Below are 18,699 nucleotides of genomic sequence, written 5' to 3' on the forward strand. Positions count from 1 at the left end.
GACGAGAAGAAGATAAGAATCGAATTGGACGAATCAATAAGCGCCACGTATTGATTGGACGCTCCACGTAGGAGCGTCCGCTGATGACAAGCGCGGACGCTCCTACGTGGAGTAGCGTCCGCGCTTTGTAAGCGCGGACGCTGCTACACGTAGGCAACGTCCGCTCTTCTCATCAGCGGATTGAGGTAGTTTTGATACATGTTTTTTTTTTAAAGTATTTTTGAAAAAAAATTTAAAATTTAAATTATTTTTAATAAAAACCCCAGGGAATTAGGTATAATATAGTCAAACCGTCTCCAAATCCTCTCTCTCCATATATTTTTATTTTTAATTTTTTCTTATTTTTATCATTTTCTTTAATCCTCACAATTGTTTGTGTTTAGATTAGTGTAATCTGCAAGGGTACTTGTCCATCGTTCGTGAATTGTATAATTGTTGAGAATATAAAATGGTTTATCCAATACATAATATTCATATATTGTAAAGAATAATGCTTGACAGATATGAGTTTATATGATAACAGTAGTCTAAGATTATGAATTTGTGCTTTACAAAAGTTATGTGTTGTGACAAATGTTACAATATTTAAGACAACATGCAGTGTAATATTAAAGTTTGTGACACAAATTGACTTTAAATAACTAGATGAACACAATTAAATTTTGCATAAGTATTTATACTTGTGGTGTCTCAGGACAAAAATTAATCACTATAAAACCAAAAAGCTTGCACGAAAATAACACCAATAGTGATTATGACTAAAATCGATTTTCTCAACACGTTGACAAAATAAAATATCTTTCTAAAAACGACTAAGAATACTAAAACATAAATAAGAAAGCAAAAACGTGATGCCAAAAACTTGGAGCAACGAAACAATCTTCAGCCAACACTTGCACGCGTGTTCTCTGAAATGTCTCCAACAATCACGGCAACACATGCAACAGCACTCTTCAAAACAACTACGTCTTTGAGAATTATTTGTCTCTGAAAACCACGATGTGAAAAATGCATACCATATGCAGCCACGAAAACTTTCAAGTGAAGAGTGAAAAACAAAATGGTCTTGAGAGCAACATAATTTAAGCAACAAAAGGAACAACCTCACGACCACATGTGAAACATCACTACGAAAAACTCCTCCACTAAAAACTCCTCTACACGTCTCCTTTGTAAACACTCACGTAATTCCACTCACGAAAATCACCTCCACGAAATAACTCTATGTACGAAAAACTCTTCGTCTCTCTCTTGCATGATATGAATCTTCATATTTATATATTTAATCTCTCCTAGAGTTTATCTCTATAAAGAAATCTATTACATAAGGAAAGTATGAGTTTTATTATTAACAAACTCTTTTTTAACATTAACATCATATTATGATAATATTTCCATAATTATCTCATTATCTAGAAAGACAAAATCTCATGAAATCAATCAAATCAAAAAGAAAAAGATAATATTAAGGAAATCATTTAAATTAAGTAATTATATCAAGAGATTATATTTCCCTTCATTACTTGAAGAGTGGTTATCTTGTGAGATAGTATAAGGGATCTTTATTCTTGAGACCGATCGTCATGTTTATATTTAAATAAAAATTAATATTTTTGACATAAAAAATAATATTTTTTGTATGATTACTCAAATAAAAAAATATGTCTCATAAAATTAACCCAATAAACCGTGCATGTCACAAAGTTCCAAGAACATAGAATCGACTGAAGAACAAATGTTGAACTATTATGGTACAAATGCATGGTATACTGCTTCCACAAGTCATTGGAGTACAAGAGATGCATCTTACTTGGCAATTGTTCAAATCACAGCCTTTACTCCCTAACATGCACGTATAGGAAGGGAAATCATGTTGTTACTTTTTCTTGAACACTGACCAATATACTGCAACAAGTATGGTTAGTAGGGATATTAGCCACACTTTGAAAGCTCTTGCACGGTTCGCAGAATGAACGGCTCTATCATTGCTCTCCGAAGCTGCAGTCTGGAGGTCTTTTCCGGATAAAAATGGTAGAAGAACTCCCTTCAATCCTGAGAAGGAATAGAATATTTCAAGGTTACAGTTATGGATATTTGTAAATCTGTACTGAAATCCTGAAAACAAGCCGCGAATGCTCTCAAGGCGACTCGAAGCATGTCATCAGGTTAAATTTCTTTCATGTTTTCGGAATAATTAGTTTGTTATAAATTTGGAACTCTTAATCAAAAGATTATGTGAGAAATAGAAGGTATCTCGTAGTAACATGATGGTTTGAAATCCATGACCCCTTTTTCTGCCCAAATGATTGTAAATTTCAAACTCGTGGATTGAAAAGCTCCATTTCAACTCTGTTGCGAGATTCATTGACAGACACACATGAGGAAAAAATTTGAAAAAGTACTACAAAGGAACCAGGCAAAGAAATTTAGGAGCAATCAGTCTCAGCACTTTTGAACTGCTTAGGAAAACTCACTACCAATAAGCTTTTACATATTATGAAAAACAATGATAATTGAGTCTTTACAGCGGCAAAAGGTTCTATGTTGGACAACTAGAAAACGATAAAAAGAGACAGAGGCAAGTTCATGGAGATAAAATGAAATGCTAAATTACGCCTTACTCTCTACAGCCATTCGAACTCCCCCACGTCTTGTGGGTGTATCCTGCATTAAGACAAGGAAAAATTCCTTTTATCCATAACGGAAACTAACTAGAAACCAGTCAGGATTAAATTTCTCAACTTACCGTAGCCTCTACCTGCTCCAATGTCTTCATTTTTGCAAAGATGTTACTATAAAACCGGGCATCCTTCCTGTTGTATTCTCTTACCTTCTCCTTCCAAAGTTTGTACACTGATTTCACATCCCTTTAATATGCATTTTATTTTCATACAAGGTGAGATATAATGATAGTCAAGACAGAACCTGGAAAACTTGAGGCATCTAACCTGTTGTCTGGATTGAGTTCAAGGACTTTCTTGACGTCTAGTTCTGCTAACTCCAACTCAACCAGAAAAATATTTGCCTGTGCTCTTCTGTAAAGAGCTTTAACATTATCAACATCAGTTTCTAACACTTTATTGCACAGGTTCTTTGCCTCTTTGAATTCCTTAAGTTTCAGCTTGCAAGCTGCATTGTTGAGATTGCAGGTGACTTTGAGTGCTTTTGCCTGCTCTTTCTCTTCGTCGCTGAAAGAGGACTCATAATCAATGAACGCAACAGCCTGAGAATGGAAGAAAGTTGTACTTAGAAAAGTAACAAGAAGAGAGGTTTGGCTTTGTCGTGAAAACATCTCCCAAGAAATGGATTAATACAAGATCTCAAAAGTATAGTTGACCTTTCAAACATAAGTTCCAAATATTCAGTAACCTAATATCTGAAGTCCCAAGCCGTATAGGTCCAAAACCAAAATGAACAAATTCCTAAGGCAGTGGTTGCAGTTATTCAAATCTGTATGTGTGTGTTACAGTTGTGAACCTCAGAAGTAGGATGTAATTTCTTCTCATAACTGTGCTCCACATACACAGAGGGTGCTACATTGTTAAATCACAAGCATACTTTTTCATATCTCTTTGAGGCTCGCTTGTACTTTCCTGCTCTAAACCATCTGTTCCCTTCCTCTTTCTTCTTTCCTGCAGCAGGTATTTTCTCCTCCTTACTCAATTCCCAGGACTCCTTTTCCTAACATAATGTAAATGTTGAAGAGATTGAAGCTTCAAATTACCAATTCAAGACAATAAACTTTATATATAATTGACACAGTTATGTCACCAACATTCACAAAGGAAACCATCTCAACATCGTAATATACAACAGAATTGCCAGGTACAACAGCTAGCTCTTGTCGAGATTCAGATGGTCCAAATGCAAACTCTGGCTGAATTGTCAGAAGTGCAACCTCCTCTTTATTCATTGTCTTCACTGCTCTATCTATCCCTTCTATCACTTCATCTGTAGAAAAAGCAAAATGATAGAGCAACAATTAGAATACCATTAGAAAGAGACCTAAGAATGTCACATATTTTCTGCATTGAAGCAATGGAAATATTACCTTCGTCAACCTTGAACTCAAATGGCGACTCCTCATCATGACCTTGTCTTGCAAAAACAGTTCCATCAAGTAGCTTCCCAATCAATTTCACTGTCACGCAGAATGATTTTTCAGTATACATGTGCAAAACATGGTAATAGAGATTCTGGAGGCTGTGGCCCACAATATGTGTTGTGATGTTCAAATGCTTAAAATCATAAAGATATAATGAAATTGTATGCCAAATAGATTAATATCATGATCTGATAGTCTCCACTAATTACTGCTATACTTTGTTTACAAATTGATATGGTACATTAACATGCACATGTACACTACAAATAATTATATTTCAACTTGCCACGGAATTTACAAAGGCCATAATTATTCTAAGAACTAGATAATTTTTCACACAGTTTATGACGCTTTAAACATAAGAGTAACATTGGTTGATATATCCTTCCCTAGTTCCTTGTGTTAACCCAATATATTTAGTACAAATTTTGGGTCATTAGCATTCAACCATGCATTTTTCAGCATTTTCCAAAACCTGCCTTACCTTGTACAGTTGCACCGTCATTTGGATGCTCATAACCCTCTCCTTCCTTCAAGATCTTTTTCAGAATCTTGTTGTCATTGACAATATCGGAAACTCTTTTCCATGAGACCAATTCCACATTTATTTGAAGTGTAGCATTTGCTGGCACAACACATTCATCGCCAACGGCTTTACTACCATTCTCTCCAAATCCATCTGCCAAAGTTACTGATGATCAGGTACCAAATGGAGCAGCCTTAGAAAAATAACATATGAAATGAAGTAGACTTACATTCTGACTTAACAATGAGCAGTGCTCTTTCTCCCTTCTTCATCGTCTTCACAGCTTTGGACAGAGCAGGGCAGAGATGGCCTGATTGCGAAATACAATATGAAATACATATACAGTTTCACTAGAGAGCAAAGAACAATAATCAGAAGAAATATACCATCTTTAACAGTGAACTCTACCCCATCCTTGCTGGAAACAAGTGTTCCATCTTCAAGTTGAACTTCGTACTTGACTGCAATTCATAACAGGGTTGCAGAAGATATGAATGACTTACCCGATTCAATTAATGGAGTGACCAATAAAATATGCACAGATAACCCACCAAACACTTCATCCAGATCTCTAGGATTCTGCCAACCCTCTCCTTGTTTGAGTACTTTTTTCAGTATTCCTCCATCCTTGGTTATGTCTTTGACGCTTATCCAAGAGAGCAATTCAACTTCAAACTGAAGAGTAGAATTGGGAGGTATTGTCGGAGGAGATCCAGACTCTCCGTAGGCCAGCTCTGGTGGGATGACAAAGAGGGCCTTTTCCCCTTTCTTCATTGTCTTGATACCTTCATCCCATCCTTTTATAACGTGTCCTACAAAATTATAGAAAATATTGCATAACAATACCAATTCACCTGGATTGTTCTTAATTTTGCATTTAATCATTTTTTGAGGATTGTGATCGGCATTCTGATTCAAATTTTATTGAATCAAATGTTCCAATAATAAAGTGGAATTTCACTGCTGCATGCCTCAAAAAATACATGTTCTCAGTTAAAGAGAGACCACGAGCGACTGAGACTAAAATTCATATTCCTCATTAGTTAAGCAAGAAACAATTGACTGAATAGAAACATACCTTGTCCTAACTTAAAATTGAATGGCATGCCATGGTCAATGCTCGAATCAAACTGTTCACCATTCAGCAAAGTACCCACATAATGAACTGCATAAAATCAAAAATCAATTATGCTTATTTGTAAATGTTAAAAAAATCACCCAAGTACTAATTTTTTTTCAAAAAAAAAAAATAACCAACCAACTGACCACATAACATCCAACCTAATTACATAGTATCCCCACTATAAAAATGTAACATATTGATGCATAGAATGTGAACTCCAGTAATACTTATGGCATAAGTCAATTTGTTAAACAATAATGTAAGCAATGCCAGTGAATTTTCCCAAAGATCACAGTCGGTAAATGCGAGCAACATTCATACTTAGGTATCATATTTTCCAACAGACCAACAGTTCGAGCAGTTGCATCAAGATTGACAAACAAGATTTCCAAATAACGCCACAAGATTTGGCTAATCCGCCAATCTATATTTCACATCTCAAAAGGGTTTCACGCAATTGCATTGCAATCTAATCAATCAAGAAAATTTACTAACAAGAAAATATAAAGAAGATAAACAACAAATCAACGACATTTATACCTTCAACTTCATCTCCAGAATTGGGAGTTTCCCACCCTTCACCTTCCTTCAGAACCTTCTTCTTCAACCCATTTTCTCCAATCTCTTTCTCTTCTCCAACTTTGGGAACCGGGTCTTCAACTGGAAGATCAGAATCGTCGTCCATTCCTATATCGTAGTTCCCAGCAGCTGGAAACTCAAGATCATCGTCCATAACGGAAAACCTTCGAGATTAAACCTAAATAGTATCTGCTCGAGATTTTATAATGCAGCAGAACCGAATCAAGAATTTCTTCTGCGGGCTTATGGAAGCAGTTTGGCTCTAGAAAGTTCACAGTTGTTGGAGAGCTCGAGTGACTGAGAGTCAAACGGTCCCGACTGGAGTTTGGTTTTGTATTTATTTAAACTTTTAATAGTTTCAAAAAAATTCAAATTTTTAAAAAAAAAATCAAATTTAAGCCAAATTAGACCGAGTTAAAAAATAAAAAATATTTTCAATTTTCATTATAATTAAATTATTTTACATAATTTGATAGAATTATCATTTTTTAAAATTTTAAAGAACATAAAAGTATCATTAATTGTATACTACAAATCTACAAAATAATATAATAAAAATTAACTAATTACCAGTTAGTATTTCATATTTATTTTCATTATTTTTTATCTAATATAAATATATATTTATAAAAATATTCATTCAAAAAATTTAATAATCTTGTGTTGGAATCGTTTAATCGAGTTTTTTTTTAGAATCCTGCTTTTAATTTAAAAAATATTTTTCAAAATTATTTTTTGATAAACAAAACTAAATGAAATTTGTTTATTTTATCATTATGTGGTTTTTCAAATTGGAAATTCAAAATTAGATGTTTTACATTTTTTTATAAGTGAACAGTTAAATTTTTGCGTGCCCCAGATATATGACATGATCTTGGCTTTGAGATATGTGTAATACATCCTCGATGGATATAAAAAGTAAGTTTTTGTAACATAATTTTACGGATCTATTTCCGTGATGTAGATCAACTCGATTCATAATTGAAATGAAAATTAATATTTTTATCATAAAAAAATAATTTTTTTTCCATGAATGCGGTTGGTTGGAGATCCATCTCAAAAAATTAAAATGTGATACCGTTTAATAAAAGTTTTTATATATATAAGAAAATGCAAAAAAAAAAAAAAAAAAAAAAAGATAGAGATGATTTTGTGATATAGAGATAAAAATCATCAATTTTTTAATAATAGATCATCTATTTTAATCGTTATTTTAGGTTGTGTTTTAATTGATGGATTTGAAATATATTTTTGTATATATATTTTTTTGTTTTGGAGAAATAAGACAATAAACTTAAAATTCATCTATTTAATGTTTATATATTTTTCATGTTAATTATAATGAATTTCAAGTTTATTCAATAATGAAAACATTTGAAATACATTATACTTTGTGTAACTAATGTGTAAATAAATAAAGTACGATTTAAGATTTCATTTATTATTTCATTATTAACAATAAAATAATAATCGAAGTCCATTGATTTCAAATCAATCCATTCCAATACAACCTCAATAAAAATTGATTGAAGCTCCATCAAACAAATAAAATTTGAAAAAAAAAACGAATTTTTGGATAATATCATAGACCATGATAATATATAGTTAAACAAACTTATGATATTGATAAAATTATTAATCGATTGAAAGACGTAAAATTTATTGCATGAAGACAACAAAACAAACAACAAATGTGATAGTAAACCTAAACAAAACTAACACTGAAATAAAACTCGAACTAATAACTCAAACAAAATCGTAAATAATCTACAATCTAGCTAAATCGATGGCATGTCATCATGCAATGTCATAAAAGACATTGAAAAAAAAATTAGACACAAGACAAGGTTGAATTTGCTTTAAATCCAAAAATCCAACTTGATTTTGCGTCCAGTCCTTGTTATAAAAAATATGTGTTTGCGCTTTCTGATCCACGAAAAAGTATTTTTACACTCCTCAGGCCTATGTTTTTCACGTATGAAAATCGGTACAGAATATTTAAAATATTATATTAATATATAATATTTGAGTATCAACTGTTTTAAATCTGATACAAAAGATAAGATTTTGAATATATAATATTAACAATTTTATTAATATCAATATTCTTTATAAATGTTTGAGTACTTAAAAATCATACATTAGTATCATATCCAGGGGCGTAGCCAGAATTTCAAAATATGAAGGGCTAGAAAATAAAAATAATAATAATCTAGAAATCAATACAATATTTTCCAAATGACATAAAAATTAAGTGCAATCCACGATTGTCACATTATAATCATCAAATCTGTATAAATATTTTCCAAAAGTTCAAACATTAATCATATGAAAGAGTACGCATAATAAAAAAAATACTTACATGAAAGAGGGTAACTTGAATAAACACTGCTTGAGACGCAACCTTTGATTTTTCAGAAGATAAAATATATCAATTATATAATCTATATCAACGTCATGAGCAATCTCTCTCAGTATACAAAACCATTGCATTGTTTAAATATTTCTGGTCCATTTTGTTTGGAAGTGGTGTCTTGAGAAGTTTCATCCTTAAAAATGCTCGCTCAGTTGTAGCAGTAGAAATTGGAAGAGTCGAGACCAAACGAATCAGTCTATCAATAATGAAATAAATTCTCGACTTCTTTGTTTCAACTAGTAGTCAGAATAATTTAGGAAGAGAATCAACATCTTTAAACTTCGGATCCTCTACATCAAACTTGTAGTGATCCAATTGAGTATTCAAATGTTTCATGTCATCTTTGGAAAAATTATTGAGAAAAAATTTATCAATCAAAGAATAAATAACACTTTCAGATAATGATTTGAAGTCATCACTGAGATTCAAGGCTTCACAGAGAGTGAGAAGCTCTATTGAGATGGGAATTCCAATTTTCAGGCGCTCCTGAAGCTGTTAGAGATGAGCTTTTTTCTCATTTCGTTTTTTACTCTCTTTTTTCTTTTCATTTTATTTTGTGATGAATGTGCTTAAGGAAATAATTGGACTACACTATGTTTATATAAAAAAAAATTGATAATCTTTGCTGGGCTTGAGCCCAGCCCAGCCCATACTATAGCTATGCCTCTGATCATATATATCTGAAATATCAGGTACTCAAATATCATATATTAATATGAAGCCCAGCCCATACTATAGCTATGCCTCTGATCATATCTGAAATATCAGGTACTCAAATATCATATATTAGTATCATATTTTCAATGTTTTGTATTGATTTGCATCCGAAAAGACAAATGTGTCATTAATATTAATATTTTTGTTATACATGTTCGAGTACTCACTAATCATATATTATTACTAGATCTGAAACAATCGATAATCAAATAACATATATTAGTATTACATTTTAATGATTTATACTGATTTTCATCCTAAACATTTTTTTGTAGATCAAGAGTGTAAACACATAATTTTTCTCATATGGACAAATGCAAATTTAAGTTTGGGTGTAGGGATTTAAAGCAAATTTACTCTACTGACTATCAAACTCGATCAAAATACAAAATTAAGAAGGAAAATGATCCAGAAATTGAGTTTCAAGAAATTTATAAATTCATGCAGAATTGAGAATGGTATTATTGCAAGTAGGCAACGTGATCCTCCCAATTTCTTAGGTGGAACAATGGTTCAATGAAATCATTGTGAAGGCTATTGTTCTGATTCTATTGATATTTCATAGAACGCTCACGATAAGTGTAGTGACTTTTTTATTTTTATTTTTTTGATATAAAAATAAAAAATTTGAAAATATTTGGAAAGATATTTAATAATTAGAAAATCAAATTTATGCGATAGCCGCGAAATTAACGATATTTCGTTAATGACTTTTTCTATGGTTCGTTTTTAATATGTCAACCCTTTCAGAAGTTGGAACTCAAATATTTTATCAATGAGGTTTCGCTTTTGTGATTCCGAGCTTTGATGAATCCAAACCAGATGGATACGATTGATTTTTTCTTGAATTAAAAGTATTTTTCAATATCGCTTTCGAAACCGGAACTGAGTATTTGCGATTCAGTTCCGATAACTAAAAATAAGAAACCAAAATTATATGAAACCGTAACCAAAATCGTTTTATAGACAATTTAATTTATGTAAATTAAATTTAATCATTTTTTTAAAATAAAAAATAAATATTCATACTATTTTGTAATATAACAGTTAAAAAAATCACCTTGATTAGTTTGATTACCTTACAATTGTACCACTAACTTTTTTTCCTTTAAAATTTAGAGGTTTAAATTTTATTTAAATCAGTTCAAACCATAATCAAAATGGAAATGTTATTGTCAAGAACTGGTACCATAATCAAGTTAGAGACGAAGTTCATTAAAGGATTAAAACTCATAGTAAGTTGAAAAAGGGGAAATTCTTATTTTTCATTCCTATACTTCAAAGGTCTTTTCGGATCGGTCAACCTTAATTATCATGTGCCAAGGTGGTCTATAAAGTTATGATTTTTTACTAGTTTAGGGAACCCGCAGTGGTGTATAGTAATCTACATTAATTCATCTTCAACTTCCTCGAAAAACGTGAGATCCACGTGTCACATATTCATTATATTAACATCTTATTAATATTAATACATACTCACATTCATTTAATATCAATGGCTCTTTGCTTTCATTATTTGAAATTATAAATTATAACTATTTAAAATAACATGATATTATTGTTTTATAATTAAATAATGTTTTAAAAAAATGTTAATTATTTTACGAATTTTATTTATTTAAAATTAAAATTTTATTATAAATTTGAATGAAAGAGTACAAAAAAAAAAACAGTTGCATAACATTAAAAACACCATATAAATCTAATGTTTTGAAATTTGTAATAAACTAACTTCATGGAATGTTGTTGTACTGTGCTCAATGAAGTCGATACGAAGTTAGTGATGTACTTGATTGTCACGTAGTTAAGAATTTCTCCGGAGATAATCATGAAGTCCTCAGTTTGAGCCATGAATGGGTTGTGCTCCCCTCATCTTCAACAATCATGTTATGCAAAATAATGCATGTTAACATAATATATTTTAATTATTTTTGTACCAATAACGAGTTTGACATCTAACAAATGTCCATCGAGATTGGAGCAATTCAAATGCTCGTTCAACATCTTCTTCTTTTTTCTTTTGCAAAATCTCGTCTTTCCTTAAACAACCTCATTTTAGGATCTCCGAGCAAAGAAAAATCTTCACAAAAGTAGCTCATTCTGGGTATATTCCATTGTTAGATAATAACCTTTCGTATAATGAGTGTCATTAACCGTGAAATTGATCTAGGGGCGTTTCTTTGCAAGACATTTTTGAATATCCGTACCACATATTAATATCATTACATGAACCTGTGATCCCAAAGAATGTGTGTCATATCCACAAGTCTTGAGATGTGACCGCTTCAAGTACGATTTTTGGTGACCTCTGACCTCTTGTAAATCGGCATTTCCAAGAAATTGGGCAATTTTTCCATTGCATGTGCATACGATCAAGGCTAACCAACATTTCAGAGAATATGTGCCTCTCTTTCATGCATTTGAAGAAGATGTTGAACATCATCAGTATTTGACATTCTCAAACATCGATCAACAAATAATTTAATCATCTTTAAATACGTGAATGAGCCTCAAGTGCATTTCACAATGCGAAGGAATAACTCTCTTCATAACTAAAATCGTCTTCGAAATATATGATCTTGATACACTGGGTTCGTGGAAAATAATCATAGACGAGCCTTGAGTGACCGGCTTCACGATTTCTTTGGATGAACCTTATTCTTACTTTGATATGCTTCGTGTATTTGTCTTCTTAGTTGAAGCATGCATAAGAACAACATTGGTGTTCAAAACCATTTGTGTTTGAACCAATGTGGGTGGGTGTTAATCACCAACCACTTGGCCACACCAGCAAAAGTGTTCAATTGTTTGAGAGTGGATCTCATGTGAGACCGTCTCACGGATCATATTCGGTGAGACAGGTCAACTTTACTCATATTCAAAATAAAAAAGTAATACTCTTAGCATAAAAAGTAATAATTTTTCATGGGTAACCCAAATAAGAGATCCTTCTCACAAATACGACCCGTGAGACCGTCTCACACAAGTTTTTGCCATTGTTTGAATGCACATGAGACATTTTGCGCATGGGTCTAAACTTTTATTTTTAAAAAATGTTGTTTTATTTTTTTTAAAAAAAAATTAATTCAAATATTTTAATATAATTTTTGTAAAAAAAAATTATGGAAAATTTTTAGTGGTTGAATTTTTTTTAAAAAAATTTAAAATTTTTGAATGGCTAATTAACGGTTATTTTATTTTAAATTTTTTGAATGGCTAATTAATGGCTAAAAATAAAATATTCATATATAAATATTCATAACATTCCACAAATTATTTCAAACATTCAAATACATTTTTCTATATCATAAATCACTCCAAAAATCTTCTATTTACTATTTTCATCATCTCGATTTGTATTTTTAATTTTTTTTTTCTAAAATCCTATTTTGTTCCGAAATGAATGAAAATAACCTAGGTTTTTTTTAGAAATTTCTTGAATTATCCAAAAATACTGGAAGAAAAAGTTTCTTCCCAAAATTCATAAATTCCTACAAAATTATCCATATTTTCTTTACCCACCAAATTATTCACATAACTCATATCCACCAAATTATCCATATAACTCATATCCACCAAGTTATTCATCTAATCCACATGCAACCGATATGCCTTTAACATCTCCGACGGAAAATGAACTGGCCACTCCGACATTCATCCTGGAGACTCAATTATCCGACCATAAATCCCAAATTAAACTCACAAATTTGGAGAAGGTGGATTCTAGTTCTGAGGATAGGAAAAAACAGTCAACCTAGAGAAAGGTTGAAGACAAGGTCTTAGCGAGATTGTTTGTCACTATCAGTGATAACCCAATCATCGACAATGATCAAAAGGCGAATGCTTTCTTGCACTTTTTGTTGGGTGTACCTATGGGACGAGCATGATGATTGTCATTGTAGTAGCTTGCAATACATCCCAAATTAAACTCGCAAATTTGGAGAAGGTGGATACTGGTTCTGAAGTAGGAAAAAACAGTCAACCTAGAGAAAGGTTGAAGACGAGATATTAGCGAAATCGTTTTCACTATCAACGATGACCCAATCATTGGCAATGATCAAAAGGCGAATGCTTTCTTGAGACGTGTTGCAGGCTACTATAATGACAATCGGCATGTCCGTCCTGCATGTACACCCAAAAGAAGCGCAAGTGTCATACGATCCCACTGGTACAATATCATCCAAAAAAAGTATATCACGTCAGCGCAAGTTACAATATCATTTGTATTGTGTATCGTGGCGTCCACTTTCATGAGGATATATTGCGGCTTGCGTATGAAAAATATCGCGATGAAAATAACGGTATCGGATTTAATCTCGAGCATGTGTGGAGAATTGTAAAAGACTGTCCAATGTTTACTCCACAGTCCGTTGATCACTTTGTTGGCACGAAGAAGACAAAGATCTCGGAGTCGAGAGCAAGCAACACCTCATCCAACCAAGATGTGAGTCTATGTGTAGATCTAAATGAAGAATAAACTTGGTCAATAGGTCAGAAAACAGTCAATAGAAAGGCAAAAAGCAAAACGAAATTGGACATGGAGTGTATTACAGTAAACTTGGACAATATGTTGGCAAAATTTACTGAGTATACAAGCACGAATCATCCATATTCAGTAATGTCTTGCTAGAAAACGCCCTAGAGATTGATTTCACGGCCAACGAAACTCAATATATAAAGAGATATTATCTAACAATGAATATATCCGAAATGAGATACTTTCCTGAAGACTTTTTCCTTGATCGGATGATCCCAATAGGATGTTGTTTAAGGAAAGACAAGAAGCTACAATAAAAGATATTGAATGAGCATTTGGGGTGCTCTAAGTTTGATAGACAATTGTCAGAGGTCCAGCTCGTTATTAGTACATAAAAAAATTAAAACATATTATGTTAACATGCATTTTTTGCACAACATGATTGTTGAAGATGAGGGCGCTCATATGAAAAATTGGTACAACGATGAAAGTGACGAACCCACATAACTCGTCCATGGCTCAAACCGAGAATTTCATGATTATTTCCGGACAAATTCCAAAATACGTGACAGTCATGTGCATCACCAACTTCTTACCGACTTAGTTGAACATATTTGGTCAAAATACAACAACAATCTTTGAATTGATATTTTACAGCTTTTTTTCATGTTTAATCATATGTTGTTTTTTAAAATTTTATGCAGATGTGATTTATTTTTATATGATATACTCCTTCATTTCAAGTTTTAATAAAAATTTAATTTTAAATAAATGACACTAATAAAATAAAATAATTTTTCATAATAAATATATTTAAAAATAATATTATTATTTATATTAATTAATAATCATTTAAATTGTGTAAAATATAATAAGAATAAATATGAATGAATGGACAATGAAACCCACAAATAATGAGTGTTGATATTAAAATTAATGTGAGAGAATAGATGTCTTAATATGACGTGTACGTGGCACGTGAACCCCACAAATTTTGATGAGACAATAGGTATTATAACGGGTTGATTCCATCCAACATGTAGGGGCATTACCCCATGATAGAATCAAGAGTCTAAATTTAGTCACACATACATGGGTCTACTAATTTTTTTAAAATCATATATGTGTGAATCTTGTCCATCTAAACCATGTGGGGGCAGTGCCCCACATATAGCATCGAACAAACCATTATAACGTGAATCAATGTGGATGCTCAAACATCATTTATTCTCTTGGATCATTAATTGGTATTATTAATCACCAAATAATGCACCAATGTGAGTGTTCTTGATTCTCATCGTTAAACCATAAATAACTTACGGATTCAATCAATTCAAATTTATGTACAAGCACTTGTTTGCTATGCTTACTTAGAGTAGGTCTCTTGTGAGACGGTCTCACGAATCTTTATCTATGAGATGAGTCAAAACTACCGATATTTACAATAAAAAGTAATATTCTTAGCATAAAAAGTAATACTTTTTCATGAATGACTTAAACAAGAGATCTGTCTCACAAAATATGACATGTGAGACTGTCTCACACAAGTTTTTGTCTCTTACTTAGGCGCGGAAAGCGGTTAAGCTTTCAATGGGGCAACATTGAAGAACAATCGAGTAGAATCATGTGATTTTTCTTTTTTTCTTTTCTTTTTTATGTGGATATAATATTCATAATTTTATACAATGTTTAACATTGAGAAAAAAATCCCGATTTAGCCCTATAATATGTTTTTCCGGTTCAATCCCAAACATTTATTTTGGATCAAAATTGACTTGAACGTTACGAATTTCATTATCAAATCAATCATTCAGTCTCTTTTAGTGTCAAAATAAAGATCGGATCTGCAGTCTTATTTACCATATTTTGTACGGAAAATTGGTCTTCAGTCTCCAGTCGTCGATTTTTTTGTGTTCTGTCTCTGGGTATTTTTTTAGTACCACATTTCTACATGAAGTGTACCACATTTCCACATGAAGTGTACCACATTTTGTATGACATGGTACCATAATTTTGTGGTTAGGAAGTGAACCCAAAGAAATGTTTTGATTGGGGATTTTTCACCAGCTTCCCCTATTTTGTAAACAAATAATATGTTAATTTTTTAATAATAAGGAAAATGATTACCTTGTCATTTACCCTATATATTAGTTTTCGATGTAAACAAATAATTGATAAAATCAGAAATCTTTCATGCACAAGTAATCGGTTTCAGGTTTAAAAAATTTAAGCAAGCCAAAATCGATTATTTTAAAAAAAATAATATAACCGTTGAATGATAATGATACAAGTATTTAATGTGGCTGCAGTATAGGACAAATGACATAAACCTTTGATAGCCAATGGTACATAGTCCATAGAAGATTAAACATTACTGTTGGGAGGAGTTGTTATAAAAGATACAAATCCAAAGAAGAAAAGAGAGTTATAGAGAACACAAAAGATTTATCAGCATTATCAGAATGCATCATCGTTCTCGGATCACTATCGATGCACCATCTCTCAAGCGTAAAAACATTCACATATACGCTCACGCCTCACAAGCCTATCTGCTCAACCAAGTAGCAGCTTCGAGTATCGAATCACGACTCCAATGTCTATATCTGATCGTTCGATATGTTCGTCATGTAACAATGTTTTTGCGCCTAGACTCAACCTCCACATCTGTTCGAATAAGAAGAATAACAATTGTTGAAGTTAGAGCATATCACCAAACTTATCGTCTGATTGATTAGCAGTGGGTCAGTTAGGACTTGTCGTCTCTACCGACTGAGTATGCTAATGAAATTCTGACGGGAGAGAGTATGACTTCAAATGGATTGAGGTTATACAACATACTTGTATAAATCAAAGTCTTCTAACCGAATATTTAGGAATAAGAGGAATGGAAGACATTGTGAGATTTGGTTCCCGAACTTCTAATTTTTTTTTTTGTTTATATGCTTTTTGATATAAGTTCGAACAAAATATTCAATATATCAGTTTGAGTTATTCTCGCACTTTTACATAAAGTAACTCGACCGCTAAGTTCAGATCAAAAATAAATTCATTGGTTATTAATCCGATCTTAAAACACTTTAAAGGAAGTCTCAAACCGATGCTAACACATTCATAGACCTCTCTCATATCTTTTAAACGATAAGAAACTGGGGAGGGAAAGGAACAAAATATATATCCTCATGATTCAACCACAAACAACCATATATTTTTCGACATGTTAGTCAACCATTAAGAACAACAGAAGAAACCCGCTGAAACGATGAAGAAAGGACAAAGTATATATATACATATGAACCAACATAAATGTCGTCTAAATGAACCTACCTCTGTCTCAACTTTGAATCTGGTAAAATGGCTCAAATCGTTCGGCCAGTAGATCAATATGAAGAAGATAAAATGCAAAAAAATAAAAAATTGAAATAATGGGTTATGATTTGGATGTTTTGGAAATTAAAAGGTGTGCGTATCACATCATGTCTTTCCTTTTATTAAAGCATCAAAAGTAACAAAATGACTAATTTGATTAAAAAAAAGAGTAGGTCTTTTGTGAGACGGTCTCATGGATCTTTATCTGTGAAACAGGTCAACCCTAACGATGTTCACAATAAAAGTAATACTCTTAGCATTAAAAGTAATACTTTTTCATTGATGATCCAAATAGGAGATCCGTCTCACGAAATTGATCCGTGAGACCGTCTCACGAGAGTTTTTGTGAAGAAAAAAAATATATATATGACATTTAGTACTATTCCCCAAACGAATCATTTGAGACGGGAACAAACAAGAGTGTGTCTCAAGTAAGACCGTCTCACGGATCTTAATATGTGAGACGAGTCAACCCTACCTATATTCACAATAAAAAGTAATACTCTTAGCATAAAAAATAATATTTTTCATTGATAACCCAAATAAGAGATTCGTCTCACAAATATGACCCGTGAGACCGTCTCACATAAATTTTTGCCAACAAACAATAACTTTTCCTTTTATCATTGAAACAATATATTCTAGTATAGTAGATTCAATGAGATAAATTAGAGGTGTAAACAAACTGAGTCGGTTCACAAGTTTTTTGAGTCGACTAGAAAAATATTTGATTTGTATTCGAGCTTATCGAATTTGAATATGTTCGAACTTTTTTCGAGTCAAACTCGAACTCAAATTATTTTGTTCGATAGTTTGCGAGCCGCTCACGAGTTTTAGTGCTTTATTAATATAATATAATTATATATTAAATAAATAATTTCGAGTTTTTCGATTATTTGTTTTTGAGTAATAATTCAAATAGTTTACTAACATGTTCGAATCTTTCGAGTCGAATTCGAACAAGTTTTTTTAAATTTTCGAATTTTGAATCGAACTCAAACTCGAATAGAATTAATCCGTGCATAATTTGAACCTTCAAATTTTAGTTACATTCGATTCGATTCGATTAGACCCTAAGAACTATCTCAATCCTTTCCTAATTAAACTCGTGAACAAAGAAGCAATTAATCTAATAAAATCTTCGCAAAAACTTGTGTGAGACGGTCTCACGGATCGTATTTGTGAGACGGATCTCTTATTTGGGTCTCCCATGAAAAAATATTATTTTTTATTCTAAAAGTATTATTTTTTATTATGAATATGGATAAGATTGACTCGTCTCACAGATTAGACTCACTCTAAAATCTATTAGTAAATCAAATTGAGTTGAATCAATATAATATACAATAAATATAAATATATGCCAAATATATGTGTCACAGACTCACAA

The 18,699-nt window shown here is 31.9% G+C and overlaps 1 protein-coding gene across 1 annotated transcript; it reads right to left on the bottom strand.

Annotated features, from left to right (window-relative positions):
• Window positions 1-1,643: 1,643 nt before the first annotated feature.
• LOC140827766 (70 kDa peptidyl-prolyl isomerase-like) lies at window positions 1,644-6,643 on the bottom strand. Its single transcript, XM_073190588.1, has 13 exons — window positions 6,295-6,643; window positions 5,710-5,796; window positions 5,183-5,443; window positions 5,018-5,092; window positions 4,861-4,941; window positions 4,590-4,784; window positions 4,052-4,141; window positions 3,776-3,951; window positions 3,559-3,681; window positions 2,949-3,223; window positions 2,747-2,867; window positions 2,622-2,664; window positions 1,644-2,052 (listed from the first exon to the last, which is right to left on the bottom strand). The coding sequence occupies exons 1-13, from the start codon at window positions 6,485-6,487 to the stop codon at window positions 1,877-1,879; spliced, it is 1,896 nt and encodes a 631-aa protein (XP_073046689.1). The 5' UTR covers window positions 6,488-6,643; the 3' UTR covers window positions 1,644-1,876.
• Between the last annotated feature and the right edge of the window lie 12,056 nt (window positions 6,644-18,699).

This window comes from Primulina eburnea, chromosome 3, assembly GCF_022965805.1.
Source record: "Primulina eburnea isolate SZY01 chromosome 3, ASM2296580v1, whole genome shotgun sequence".
In the NCBI taxonomy this organism is placed as follows: Eukaryota; Viridiplantae; Streptophyta; class Magnoliopsida; order Lamiales; family Gesneriaceae; genus Primulina; species Primulina eburnea.